The following is a 14,834-nucleotide window of genomic DNA, read 5'->3' on the forward strand; positions in this document are numbered from 1 at the left end:
AGGGAGTGGGAGGGAACAAGCTGAATCTACGAATGACCCATATAACATCAGGGCAGTTACCTCATTGGGCCCCTATTTCCTCCTCTGTAAAATGGGGATAAGAAAGCCCCTACTTCAAAGGGTATAGACTGGCTCCAGTGAACAGGAGTAAGTACCTTCCCAGAGTCTGCTCCCAGAGTCTGTTTCTTAGGGCGGGCCAGCTTAGAGAAGAAAATTAGATCAGGGGGTAAAAAGGATGAGCCTAAAAACATCTTCTCTTTGTTCATAGGGAGGGAAAAGCCGAGTCATCACAGTGTGTGGGTGGTGACTACCCTGCTCAAGCTTGGGTAAGCACTTAGGAACAGGGTTCGGGGAGGAGGATGGGAAAGCAGTCTTAGTGTCCCAGAGGAGGCTACCAGCACAGAGATGCTTCAGGGAGGTGGGACATAGGGAAGCACAAGGGTGCCTTGAGTTTTGTCTCTTTTTATTAGGGCAACTGTAATCTGCCTAATTTCAGCCCACCCTGACTAAAAACAAAAAACAAAAAATAAAAAAAACCCACCACAACAGAAAGCAATCTCATCCACCTCTTAGTTTTTGTTGTCTTTGAAGTGACTAGCAGCCCTTAACAGGGAGCCAGTCAACAAAAATCCCCTGCCTGAGGCTGGCAGATTCCACTGAATTGCCCTCCCAATATCCAGATACAGGTTCCACTAGTATAGCCTGATGTCTCTAAGGTTCTGTAAAGATTACCAATGAAGGTTTCTAGCTGTCAAAAGCTAATGGGTCTGTCTTGGGGGAGGGAGCTCCCTGTCTCCCATAGGTGTGTAAACTGAACTACGGGTTGGTAGTGATGTCTGGGAGAAGCAGCAAAGCTTACCAAGCCTGGCTGCCCATCAGCAGTTTCAGACCCAGCTTGAGCAAGTGGAGAATAGAACCCATTTTTCCATCTAAGTCAGTAGCAGCCACTTCAAGGACATCCCAGCAGTGGCCACCAAGGGGGTCTAAACAAAAACCCTAGGCTTCCTGCCACTGGAGAGCAGGGGAGGGTGGCAGTGTGAAGCAGCCAATGTCAGGGGTAGGGAAGGGCTACAGGCAATCCCCAACTTGCAGGACCACTGAAGACAGCAAGGCTGGGGATGTGTGTCCCATAGCAAGGCTATAGATAGGTCCTCCACCCATAATCAGAGGGGGAAGAGAAAGCATGAGGTGTGTTCCCCCACCCCATCTAGGCTGCTAGGCTAGCTCACAAGTCTGCCATCTGTTTCCCTCAAGCTCCTTTAGTTTTGTGGTAGTACTGTATTAAATGTTGTTCCTTCTCGCCTTCTCTGTCTCTGTGACACACACATGAAATTCCACATCTGCATCTACTGTGTACCCAGCCCTACCTCAAGTGCTGAGCAAATATAAAGACTCATACAAGCAAAATGCAGCACACTGCCCCAGCTCACACAGATGTTCCTGCTTTGTCCTCAGGGATGGCCAGCTTATCCCACCTCTCTCCACCCCTATTCTCGGAGCTGCCATCCATAGTAGCTGTTTTTCTGGTTCTAATCAAAGCCTTCCCTGTCTGCCTCTGAATTGATAACAGGTTTGTTTGTTTGTTTGTTTGTTTGTTTTGTTTGGTCTTTTTGAGACAAGGTCTCCCTGTAGATAACAGTTTTTCTTTTACCGAGTTCCCTCTAGGTGCCAGGTTACACCCTGTCCACTTTCCATGGTGCATCAGCTAGAGGTGCCTTGGGCAGCATGTACAGAGGCCCATACGGTGGTTACATCACATAATTGTATGTGCTCATGATGGTACAAGACTCTGCAGCACCTCCAATCCAGGCTGCTTCCTACCCCTGACATAGGTCTTTTGACCGCAGGGGCCAAAAGATGGCTGAGGGCTGCAAAAGGTCAGAGAATGATACCATATGTCCCACTATCTGAAAAAATGACAGCTTTTATGAGCCTCACCCAGGTGGCTCCTTCCATGCCCCAATGCTGGGGAGCATTTTCACTAGACTCTGGTTCTTGAGATAGAGGAAGGCTCTGAGAACCTGAATCTAGGAAGACTGGCCTCTTCCCACCATATACATTTGCTCCAACTTAGTTCTCATATCTAGAATGCCTTTCTGCCAGAAGCAGCTAATGAATTCCTTCCTCTATGGGCCAGTTCTGCTGCTACCTCCTCCAAGCAGTACTCCTAGATTGTTCCTCCAGGGTCAGTTGTTGAATCCTGTTGGCACTCATTTTTTAAGACAGGGTCTCTTTGTAGCATCAGCTGGCCTGGAACTCACCATGTTGACCAGGCTGACCTTGATCTCACAGAGATCTGCATGCCTCTGCCTCCCAAGCGCTGGGGTTAAAGGCATGCACTACCACACCAACTGGCCAATCTTTCTTGACTCCCATCTGTTGTGGCTATTACATTTGTCTGCATAGCACCTGCTGGAAGAAATCTCTTATACCCAAAGGACTATGCCCAGACCATGAATGGATAGTATGCTTTAGTCCTCCTCCTCTTCCTCCTCCTTTCTTTTTCTTTTGCGACATGTTTCATGAAGCTCAGATTGGCCTCAGACTCATTAAGTAGCTGAGGCTGGCCTTGAACTCCTGACCTTCCTGCCTTCATCTCTCAAGTGCTTTGATTACAGGCATGCACACCTGCTGTAGAACATATACCAGCCATCATCTTCATCAGAACATCATAGCTACCTTAGAGAGATCCCCACCCTCCGCAAGATCAGGCTTGTTGACTATTGGTGTGCTCCCTCATAGAAGGAGAGGGTGGGGAGGGTCAATGGTCCTTCACCTGACAGTCCCGCTGCTTGCTACTGCATTTCCCAACTATTGGTATGTAATTCTACCCTAATTGCCTGTGGCTTCTTGGTGCTAGAGCAGGAGGACTCTGAAAGGTTAACTGAAGGGGACTCCCATCAGTGCAGCTATGGGGAAGTCGTCATCCATGCTGGCGTGAGACTTTCTGGTGGTGTACCTGTTCTGGATTCATCCATGCTCCTGGAAGTAAGCCCAATAAATTCACTGATTCCTAAAGTTGGACTTTGGTGGAATTGTACTTTTTTTTGTTGGTGCTCTAAGAGGCAGTAGATGCTTGTGTTTCCCCCAGGAAGGAGTTCCTACTGCAGCACAAACCAGGCTCTGTATTCTCTTTTCAGATCATGTCCACCCTTTGCCACCTTGTTCAAGTTCTCCCCTCTTCCTCTCTGCCCTCCATCTGGCTGATATATGAAGCAGATCTCAAGTCTCAAATGCTTCCCGTTCAGCACTATGCTGTGTGACATTAGCCACATCAGGGAGCTCTCTGAGTCTACTTAAGTCGTCAGCCAAAGGAGAGGGCTATACCCAATGTTTCTTTTCCTGTTATAAATCTCAACCATCCCTAACTCAATCCTTGTATGCTAGTGCAGAGGAAGGAGTCTATTACACTCTTACCTCATTTTAAAATAAGAATTCAAAGTAAACAATTATTTTAGTGGATTGGCTGGGTGGCAAAGCAGTGTGGCTAGGATGAAGTAGTCACAACTGGGCTGAATTGGCATGGATGAATGTTCTCAGGGCCAACAGACTCTCTGAAGTATAGGTTAGAACCAGAAGAGGCCAGTGGCCACAGGACAGATCTCCCAGGGCATACCCACAGCAGCCCTCAGGAAGACCATCAGTAAGACCTCCATTCTGCTGTCTCTATCAGGAGAGGGACGCCCTCTGTGGTTCCATTTCTATCTGGGTCCTTCACTGGCCATCCTGTCACTATAGCCTCTACCACACACTTCACATAAGGTCGGTTATCTAGTGGTTCTGAACTTGGAGTAGACAGAGGAGTGAACAAAGGCCTGGATGCCATGGTCCCAATGTCAGGTAGCCCCTTGCAGTCACAGCCTCTGCCAATTCTCTGCTGTAATCAGTTGGCAGACATGAGGCCTGGCTGAGAGCGATAGGGCCTGGGAACCAGGAACTGATCCCAAGAACAGAGCCAACATCACTCTCCAGCTCTATGGTTGAGGTCCCACACTGCCTCTGGGCCCATCCTTCCATCAATGTACTTATTATGTGTTGCATCTGAGTTCTAAATGCCTACAGCATGGCTATCCCCTACCCCCAAGGGACTCAGAATGCAGTCCTTCACGGGGGTCTTCAGGACCCCAGCCTGGGCGACTCTTTCATTTTTGAAATACATTTTATTTATTATTATTATTATTATTATTGACAGGGTCTCCCTTTAGCCCCAGTTGGCCTGGAACTTGTTATGTAGATCAAGCTGACCTTGATCTCACAGAGAGAGATCTGCCTGCCTCTTCTTCCCTAGTGCTGGCATTAAAGGCATGTGCCACGACACACACTCGGCTTCTAACTTTCCTCTCTATATATATCTATATCTATCATATATATCTACCTATATCTATATACCTATATCTCTCTATATACCTTCTGAAACAGGGTCTCCCTGCAGCCCTAGCTGACCTGGAACTCATTATGTAGACCAGACTGGCCTTGATCTCACAGAGATCCACCCTCTGCAGATGCCACCACAACCAGCCATTTTTCATTTCTTGTCACCATACAGTGTTCAGGTTACTGCTGTTCTGCCTTGTACCTGGCTTTGGGGAGTGAGGAAGGTTTATGACACAGGCTTTCTGGTCAGAGTCGTTTAGAAAGTCAAAAAAAGAAGCCAGGCGTGGTGGCACACGCCTTTAATCCCAGCACTGGGAGGCAGAGGCAGGTGGATCTCTGTGAGTTCAAGGCCAGCCTGGTCTCCATAGTGAGTTCCAGGACAGCTGGGGCTACAAGGAGACCCTGTCTCAAAAAGATTAAAAAAAAAAGTCAAAAAAAGGGAAAGGGATGGGTAGGGTGGTGGGTGGAAAAATGACAAGGACAGGAACAAGTGGACACAAGGGATTTTGAATGCTTCCAGACTGGGCCTGCTGCCGGTGCCTGGCACCAACTGGTTCAAACTAAAGTTGGTTGTTTTTTGTTGTTGTTTGCTTGTTTGTTCTTTGTCTTTTTGAGACAAGGTCTTCCTGTAGTCCTAGCTGGCCTTGAACTCAGATCTGTCTGCCTCTCCTCCCGAGTGCTGGGATTAAAGGTGTGGGCCACCACACCCGGACAAACTCAACTTTTAATTTTCTTAAGTTATAAGCACCTTTGAAGGCCTCTCTGCAAGGAGTCAAGCAGGGGCTACAAAGGGAAAGATTACAACATTTGCCCCAGATGTCACTCTAAGGGGTTTCATTGGGGCTCAACAAAGTTGAGCTCTCCTGGAAGAACACACAGCTATGACTGGGTTGTGTCCAAACTTGGAATTCTATGTCAAATTCAGGCCCAGCCTTAGCCCACTGAGAGAACCAGTGATTCAGAATCTGCACGAAACTGCCTACACATGCATATCTCCTTCCAAAGTCGTTTCCAGGGGGTAAAGTTCATGAATGCGCATTTCACCAGGCTGGCCAGTACTGTCCCGTTTTGTGGTTACTACAAAGTCAGGCCTGGGGTGGCAGAGGATCTGAACCCTGCCCCCCTAGCGACTCTCGGCCACTGGTCGGAAAGTTCCGCGCAGGTCCCCATCGGGCCTCTGCGCCCCCTGGCGGCCCTCCGGGTGCTGGCCAGGCGCGGCTCTCCGAGACTTCCGGCAGGGCCAGGCGTGCTGCCCTAAGCTGCCCGCCCGGCTCTGAGCAGCGGCTCTCCGGCTTCCAAAGGGAAGTTCGTCAGCGTCTACACTGAGAAGAGACTGCGCGGAGTTAACACCCCAGGAAGTCAGGACGAGAGGCCCGGCCAGCTGCGGCCCAAGGCGCGGCCCTGCCATCGCTCTCCCGCCGCCGAGTGGGACAGCTGGTCGGAAGCCTGAGCCGGCAAGGAGAAGCGAGTGTGAGGCGAGGACAGCACACGCAGGACCGGGAACCCGCGCGCCCCCGGCTGATAGGCTTAAAGAACTACAGCCCCCAGAGTCCAGTGCGCCGCAGGGGTGCGCGAGGCAGTGACGTAAGTAGAACCGCAGCTATTTTTCTAGTTGGAGTGGACGTGGCGGTTAAGGATGATGACGTGTTTTGATTGCAGCTGGAGGGTGACCAGAGGTCAATGCCTGTAAACCAAGGTTCTGTTCTCAAAACGCCTTTGAGAACTTTCTTGTTAGACAACTTTGAATTCACGGTCTGTTTAGCCTTGACCGTGGCTAGCTACTGTGTACCAGCCGTACATCATCTCGGGGCCGCCAATGAGCCAACCAGATACTGTTAATATTTACCCATTTTCTTGGAGAGACTCTCATGTTGTCCAGGCCGGCCTCGAACTGCTAGATGTCGGTTGCTGACTCTGAGTTCCTGATCCTCTTGCCTCCACTTCGCACGTGCTGGGATTACAGATGTGTGCCACCATGTCTGACTTGTTTTGATTTTTAAAATTTCAGTTAACTAGATAGATCCCTTTGGATAGAATTCGCCAATTATTAACATCTTTTACCCTATTTCATCATTTTCTTTTCCATTTCTGTACCTTTTCTCCCAAACCATCTGAGTCAGTTGCCGATATGGTACTCTTTTATCTCTATACTTAGAGGTATTTCCTTGTGTGTTTTCTAAAACAAGGACATGTTCCTACATTCAAAATTAAATGACATTGATCAAGACATCTGACCCATACTCCATACTTAAACATTTCCATTTGTCCTAATGATGCTGTGTATGGAAACTGTCTTTTTCTTTCTTCAGGAGTAGGCATTGCATTCATTCAGCTGTGGTCTCTGGTTTCCATCAGTTTGTCCTGAACTCTTATGACAATGAGCTTTTGGAGATTGATGGACAGTCTTGCAGAACTAGGTGTAATTCTTCAGCTATTGGCCCTATTCTGTGGTACAGACCAGACTTGGTATTATTCAGAAGCTCAGATGTGTCTAGGTGGATAGGGGATCAGTGTCCAGCCATAACACTCTTTAGAGAACTCCCAGACCCTGCTAAACTACACCTTTCCTGTGGGTGCTTCTCTGATAGGGGTTCACTTTCACCTTGTAGGTCTCTGACTTCCCTGTAGCACGTACTCTGGAACCATGGTCCACGCCTTCCTCATCCACACCTTGAGGGCCCCGAATTTGGAAGATGCAAGCCTTTGCCGAGTGCTTTACTCCTGTGTCTTTGGCACTGAGAAGTCAGCTGATGATCCACGGCCACATGGTGCAGAGAGGGACAGGCTCCTTCAAAAAGAACAGATTTTGACTGTGGCCAGGTAATTACAGTCCAACCCCAAGCTTTATCAAACACAGGGTCGATTATGGTGGGCACTGGGGTGGGACAGAGAATCAAGTTGATTAAGAATTAGGGAGAACGTTCTCCACAGTCTCACCATTGTGTAGAAGTGTTAATATGAAAAAGAGTTGAAGATATAATGCTCTTACTATTATGATAGCTAGTATTATTGGGGCTGTAAGTATGTTCTGGGCATTTATTTCATCCTCACAGTCTCCTGAGGTAGCTATAGTTACCTCCACCATACAGATGAGTAAAATGAGGTGACAGAGTGTTTTAAAGACCTTAACCTGAGCCAGGTGTGGTGGCACATGCTTTTAATCCCAGCACTATTCAGGAGGCAGAGGCAGGTGGATCTCTGTGAATTGAAGGCCAGCCTGGTCTACATAGTGAGTTACAGGTCAGCTGGGGCTACAGAAAGACAAGGTTATACAGCTAAAAAGTGAAAACACTGAGATTTGAGTGTGGACAGGCAGACCCAGTGCAGATTAAACATGCTTTACAAAGCAGAACTTCTCAAGATAGAGAATGTGGTATATCCAAACTCTATTCAGGGCCTCTGAGTGCCTGAGACTCAGAGAAGTTTGGAAAACACTGTTTAAGGTGGGTGACTAGGCTGAACCTTTCTATCCCAGGCTCACGTGGAGTGGGCAACTCTTTGCCAGCTCCTGCTGCCCCCTTACTCTCACCTTTGTTTCCCTCCTGTAGCACAGAAAACCAAGCAAATACCTTTTATTTATTTTTTATTTATTTTTTTTAATTTTTTGAGACAGAGCCTTATTATCTAGCCCAGGCTGGTCTCCAACTCTCTGTATATCCCAGGCTGGCCTTAAACTGTGATCCTCTTGCTTCAGTCTTCCAATACTAGCATTACAGCCTTTAAAGTTCATCTCTGTGTGCCAAATTGGAAGGTGATTTAAGAAGGAGCAGAGACCTTGACAGTCACATGGAAGGTCTGTATTACTTGAAGAGGATTGCAGGCAAGGACAGGGTGGAGACATAAGATGACCCTGGCCAGGTGACTGTCCTCATCACTTATTTGCCTCTTTGTTGAGGCCTGTGTGAAGCAGATAAAGTAATGTTTTCTTCCATGGTCCTTTTCCAGTTCTAAGAGCTATATTCAGACCTTTACTTGGCTATTTAAGTGGTTCAGAGACTTCAGGCTGGAGCCTGGATTTCCATGTCATCACACTTTCTCTGGGAAGATCACTTAATGTGATCTTCCTCACTGGAGATATAGAATTTTAGCAGCTTCCAGTTACAAGGGTGGTTGTGAGGATGGCAGAAGTGAGGGAAGGGTATGCCTGGATGGCCTTGCCAGGCCTCTTAGCTGCCAGCTTGATCTGACCTCTCTTCTAGGCAGGTGGAATCACTGTGCCAGCTGCAGCAGCAAGCATGTGGACGGCCCCCTACAGACCTGCAGCCCCAGTCCTCAGATGAGCCTGTGCCCTTGCATGAGGCACCTCATGGGGCCTTCTACCTGGCAGCTGGGGACCCTTTCCAAGAGCCAAAGATAGTGGTGTGGCTTGGTGTGCTTCCACTGGGGTTTGCCCTGGTGCTGGATATCCACGAGAACCTGCTGCTGGCCGAGAGTACACTCCGGCTGCTGGCCCGCCTCCTTCTTGATCACCTCCGGCTGTTGGCACCCAGTACCAACCTCTTGTTGCGGGCTGACCGCATCGAGGGCATCCTTGCCCGATTCCTGCCCCATGGGCAGCTGCTCTTCCTTAATGATCAGTTCGTCCAGGATCTGGAGAAGGAATTCAGTGCTGCCTGGCCTCGCTGACCCCTTGCTGGATTGGGGTTTCCTGAGAAGGCAAGGAGAGAGAACAGAAGCTGCACACTGCCAGTTAAGCTTGGCATCTGCCTTCCGCCCAACCTGCTCCCCATGCTGATATGCTGCGACATTCAGGACAAACGTGGGGCAAGCTGGCAGGAGGAGGCCTGGGCAGAAGGCAGAGGGCCTGAGCTTGTTCTCAGATCAGTGGAAATGCAGACCATCCTGAACCTGGAGCCGCCCTGTGACCTCTTGAACTGCTGCACTGTGTCTGCTATGCCGGTCCTTGACCCCACCTCCTTCAAACCCTACCAGCTGCCTATACTGGAACAGAGAGGAGACTCTGCCAAGACTTTAGCCCACCCTCACTGTCCAGTTCCAAAGCCCCAGTTATCACACCACAAAAGGAACCTCTAAAACATAGAAATGGAATTAGAACAAAAGCAAAAGACCATCTCCTCTCTGTAAATGGTGTATCACCTTTAGTGGGGGCACTGGACTCATGCCCTGGCAGGCCAGCTCCACTACAGTTCAGAGTAGGGACATTCTGTAGCTTCTCACATGACAAGATCATGCTGACCAAGCAGGCTGAGCTCAGATAAACACAGCTTCCCTGTCTACTGACAGGCAAATGCCATGGGTCTGGCCCAGCTGACATTGTCTTTCTCATTTTGAATTTAAAACGCTGGCCATGTGACTTTGTCCTGTCTTTTTGTGAGTGTGATGGATGCAGTCTCCTGTGAGTGAGCATCTCCCTGGATGGCCCCCAAGCTGGGGGTCCTGAGAGGCTTCCTGGCAAGGCCTCCATTTCTCCATTCCCTCCATTTTGTTTCTCTGTGTTTGTTTTGGGTGATAGTACTTGCTTCCTTTATTAAAATATGTGTCACAGGTGGTACGTGTTGCTCCCCTAGAAGAGGAGCCTGAGGCACATGTGGAGGTCAGAGGACAACTTTCAGGAGTTAGTTCTACCAGGTGATCTGGGCTTGAACTCAGGTCCTCAAGCTTGTACAGCAAGCAGTTTTACCCACTGAGCCATCTTGCCAGTTCATGATGTGTTTTCTTTTTCAAAAGTAGACTGAAGTCCTTTTTTATTTCAGAAATACTTTGCTGAGTTAGCTTTTTGGTGGGGGAGTCTTTTGTTCTTGTTTCGTTTTGTTTGTTTTTGAGACAGGGTCTCCCTGTAACTCCAGCTGGCCCGGAATTCACTATGTAGACCAGGCTATCCTTGAACTCACAGAGATCCACCTGTCTCTGCCTCCTGAGTGCTGGGATTAAAGGCGTGTGCCACCACAGCAGGCTGAGTTAGCTCTTTAAGTAGCTATTATATTTTGTTGGGCCATTCAGGCAGTCCAGTTATGCAATAGGTGGGTCTCCTTTGCCAATCATTTGTTGCTCTTGCCTGACTCCCAAGTGTGGCAGATCTTGGAAAGCACCAGAAAATAAAAAATACTCTAAGATATATTTTGTATTTGCAGTGAGGAAGGAACTACAGAATAGTTCTGCAGATAAAGCACATTGTAGCTTAACCAAGGCTGATGCCTGCAGGCTGTGAACCTATGAGGCTCACCTGTGTCTCATATCTCTGCCTTCTGGGAAATTCCAAATCCTCCATCCTGTGGAGTTGGATCCTTCTGTATTCAAATGCTGGTTCTTGAGCCCCATCCTGTCTGCAGCGGATACCTGTACTACCTAGCACCTCAAGGGGTTCCCAGGCTACATCTGTGTCTCCTGGACGTCATCTGCTCTAGTGTTCTGCTTCTTCGGCATTCTCAGTCTCACTTGGGTCTCAGAACATGTTACTCTTCTTTCTGCTTTTCTTTCTAAGCATATAACACATGCTTCTTCCTTTGATGCTCTCAAAGAAACAAGCATTTGGCTGTAGCAGACTGTTATAAACGTTTGGGGGGATTGAACAACAGAGCAAAAACCTTAAAATTGATCATCCTCTGTATTAATGAAATACCTGAAGCTGAATATGTTTATAAAGAAAAGAGGTTTATTTAATTCACAGTTTTGGAAATTTAAGCATGGTACAGTTATCAACTTGCCTGTGAAGTCCTCATGGTGGGAGGCAGTTCAATGGTAGGAGCATGGAGTAGGGACAGGCAGGAAGAGGGAGAAGGAGAGAGAGAAGGGAGAGGACAGAAGCTCATATGGCCAGATAGGAAGCTGAAGAGTAGGGCAGGACCAGTCATGAACTCATAGTAAGGCCCTATTCATGTGCTATAGTTTAAGAACACATTTATGCTTCTGCAAGGACTCTGCACATATACCATACTAATGCTCGTTCTAAGTTAATGTTCAGTCTTCTATCTCATGTCATCCAAATGACTCAGGAGGAAGGCAGCAGGACTCTATGGCCTTGACTCCCCCACACCCTGAACTTCAAGGCCCACCAATTGGCCAGTGAGATAAGACTAAACTTGGGAGTGATGGATTGCTTTTGTTTCTCCTCCCTGTGTAACCTGCTGGCCAAAGATGAGAGGAAGACAGACTTTTAGATCTAATCCACTGTCTTCTCAGATTTCAGCACTCTGAATAAAGCACAGCTTAGAGAGTCACTTCCTGGCATCTATAAGTTATAGCGTTGAATTCAGGTATTCTGTGACCTTAACCACCTCTGAAAAGTCTACTGCTCCATATCAGCACACTGATGACTAGTTCCCTGAGAAATAAACTCAAGCTATATCCAAACCCTGGGATACCTGACCATCCCCTCAAGGGGATTTTTATCACTTCTGGTCTCCTGGGGCCCCTGCTTCCCACCAGCTTTCAGGCTGCTACCTTCTTTTTAATCTTTTAAAGTCAGGAACTGGGGAGATGGCTTGCTATGCAAACATGAGGACCTGAGTTCAAGTCTCCAAAACCATGTAAAGCCAGGTGTGGTGACCCACATGTGTTATCCCAGTGTGTCTGTGGTAAAACTGGAGGTGGAACAGGAGAATCCCTGGATGCTCCTGAGCCAACTAGCCTTGTATACAGTGGCAAACAACAAAAAAAGAGTCCCTGTTTCAAACAAGGTAGGAGGCGAGAATCAACACCCAAGGTTGTCCTCTGATTCCCATAAGCATTCTGTGGTACAAGTACACCCATACATTAAAACATACACAAATTGGGGCTGGAGACATAGCTCAGCGGTTAAGAACACTGGTTGTTCTTGCAGAAGACCAGGGTTTGAATCCCAGCACCCACATGGCAGCTAACAACTGTCCATAGCTCCAGTTCCAGGGGATCCAACAGCCTCTTCTGACCTCTGCCAGCATTGCATGACACGGGTGCACTTACCTACATGCAGACAATACACACATACACACAAAATAAAAATAATAAATAAAAATTTAAAGAAATACAAATAATTTTTTATTAAAAATTTGTTTTTTGTTATTGTCTCTTTTTCCAGAGCTGAGGACCGAACCCAGGGCCTTGCACTTACTAGGCAGGTATTCTACCACTGAGCTAATTCCCCAACTCCTAAAATTTTTTTTTGGGCATGGTGGTGCATGCCTTTAATCCCAGCACTTGGGAGGCAGAGGCAGGTGGATCTCTGTGAGTTCAAGGCCAGCCTGGTCTACATAGTGAGTTCCAGGCCAGCTGGGGCTACAGGGAGACCCTGTCTCAAAAAAAAGGCCAAAAACAAAAAATTGTTTTTTAAGGACTGGGTGGGAGATCTGGCATAAAGCAGTGCTTAGCTCCAGGCCCTGAAATCAATCCACTATACTTCAAAAATCTTTTTTGTGTGTAAGGTGTGATGGTATACACCTGCGATCTCAGCATGGGAGGCTGAAGCAGGAAGATCACAAATTCTAGACCAGCCTGGCTACATAGCAAGAACCTGTCTCAAAAAAGTACAATTAACTATTAAGATATTAAGTACATGCACACTGTCGTGTCTGTTAGGCAGCCAAATAGATATTAGTGGGTTTGGAGGACACTGATTATGCCCTGGAAACTTCAAGAATCAGGATAAAGTCTATTTTGTAATATAAATCTGGCCTCTTTGGTCTCCCTTGGGATTGCTTCACTTTACTGAATTATATTTTCTATGTCATGATCTGCAATCAAGTCTTCTACACTATCCACTATGCTTCTCTTTCAAATTCATTTAGTAGAGAACCTAAGGACTTGGGAGCTGAACAGGGAGTAGGGTGAGTCTGGTGATAATTTCTATTTCTAGACCATTATCATCTGGAACAAAAATGTCTTTGCTCTTTAATAACCAAGCCCCTCAGTTCATTCCTGTTCTTTCCTGTTCATACAATTAGGGCTTCCTTCCCATCTGTCCTTCTTGATGCCAGTGTCTTTCAGGAGAAAGAAAAGATTGCTTTGGACCTACCTTTAGTAGCCCAAAACACACTCTGAAGTCTGCTTTGACATTCCAGACTCTCATAAAATGTATTAAAGTCAGAGGAAGGATGTCTTTCCCTTCTATTGTCTGTCTGCTAAGGAAACTCAAAGATATAACCTTGCAGAACCTGATTCTGTATCTTCCTCAAGAGGCAAATGTAGCTGTGCCCATTCCCCTTCTTACATAGGCTTATTTACATGTTGTTTAGGTTAACAGTTCTTTCTACAGGGTTATACTTTCTAGGAGGATTTATACTATGTCCTCTTTTGTTTTCTGCATTATACCCAACACCTGGCACATACCAGGCACCTAAAGCATACATAGAACAAAAATCAAAAATGAAATCATGGGGTGATTTCTAGGGATCCCTGGGGCTTGGAACTCTGAAATCCCACTGGGTAGCAACTTTTCTCCCCTAGTAGCAGATTTGTCTTTCTCCAGGGATCTTGTGAGAAACAGCAGACTTTTTATTTTTCTTGAGACAGGGTCTCCCTGCAGCCCCAACTAGCCTGGAACTCAGTATATAGACCAGGCTAGCCTTGAACACAACCCACAGAGATCTGCCTGTCTCTGCCTCCTGAGTGCTGGGATTAAAGGCATTCACCAACATAGCAGGCTGAGAAATAGAAGACTCTTATCTCAAGGATAGTACTCCCAGAAGGGCCAGTTCTTGGAAGACAAGCCCCTAGTTGAAGCAGAGGGGCAACCATCCCTCCATCAGAAATTGGGCTGACTGCTTTCTGCAGGCTTCTAGTGAGTAGGAAGGTCTTCCACTGAGGGCTCCAGATGAGGCTAGAGCTATAATTGGATATTACTACACAGCCATGAGTTCTGTCCTGAGGGAAGGCAGATAAAAAAGTAGGCAGAACTCCTCCCCTCTTGGAAACAGTTACTTAATTCAGCTTAGCAAGGTCAGAGCAATTCTAGCCTGACCTCAATAGCTTAAGGGGCCATGAGTGTTTGGAGTAGCAAAGATTCCACCTTAAGCTGAAAAGTGGAGGCATCTGGGTATTGCTTGGGATCCATGCTTGATGAGAAATAAAAGGACATTAAAATCCTTTGGCAGTTTTGTCTTGTGTGATCCTGGAATGTCCATATGATGAAAACAAAGCCCTGGCCAGCGGAGCAAATTTTAGCCTCAGAGAGATCCAGGCAGGGCCTGACAGCACAAGGGTAAGCACAGACCCAGACCAACAGTTTCTGTGTCCACGAATAGCAAGTTAGTGAATTTGAGAGGAAAAATCCCAACCTTGATAAAGAGTAAAACCATAAAATTTCTAGGGTAAGGCATAATTAGAAAAATCAGAGTTGGAGCCAAGTGTAGTGGCGCCTGCCTTTAATCCCAGCACTTCAGAGGCAGAGGCAAGAGGATCTCTGTGAGACTGAGGCCAGCTTGGTCTACATAGTGAGTTCTAAGCTACAAGGAGACCTGTCTCAAAAAAAAAAAAAAAAAAAAAAAAAAAAAAAGAAAGAAAGAAAAAAACAGAGAAGAAAAAGA

At 47.1% G+C, this 14,834-nt stretch overlaps 1 protein-coding gene across 2 annotated transcripts; it reads left to right on the top strand.

Moving 5' to 3' along the window:
* The first annotated feature begins 5,557 nt into the window (after positions 1-5,557).
* Positions 5,558-10,151, top strand: Ap5s1 (adaptor related protein complex 5 subunit sigma 1). Of its 2 annotated transcripts, none has more exons than XM_029568928.1 (3): positions 5,558-5,958; positions 7,003-7,194; positions 8,574-10,151. In XM_029568928.1, exons 2-3 carry the CDS (start codon positions 7,019-7,021, stop codon positions 8,998-9,000), a joined length of 603 nt encoding a protein of 200 aa, XP_029424788.1. In that variant the 5' UTR covers positions 5,558-5,958; positions 7,003-7,018; the 3' UTR covers positions 9,001-10,151. The 2 variants fall into 2 exon arrangements, with proteins under 2 accessions (XP_029424788.1, XP_008842561.1); XM_008844339.3 differs by having other exon boundaries at positions 5,564-5,958; positions 6,984-7,194; positions 8,574-10,150.
* The last annotated feature ends 4,683 nt before the right edge of the window (positions 10,152-14,834 follow it).

This window comes from Nannospalax galili, unplaced genomic scaffold, assembly GCF_000622305.1.
Source record: "Nannospalax galili isolate Female #2095 unplaced genomic scaffold, S.galili_v1.0 scaffold282, whole genome shotgun sequence".
NCBI classification, from domain to species: domain Eukaryota; kingdom Metazoa; phylum Chordata; class Mammalia; order Rodentia; family Spalacidae; genus Nannospalax; species Nannospalax galili.

Coding starts and splice junctions, on each gene's coding strand:
- Ap5s1 (XM_029568928.1), top strand. CDS start 7,019: ATGGTCCACGCCTTCCTCATCCACACCTTGAGGGCCCCGAATTTGGAA. Junction 7,195..8,573: donor CAGATTTTGACTGTGGCCAG/GTAATTACAGTC, acceptor CCTCTCTTCTAG/GCAGGTGGAATCACTGTGCC.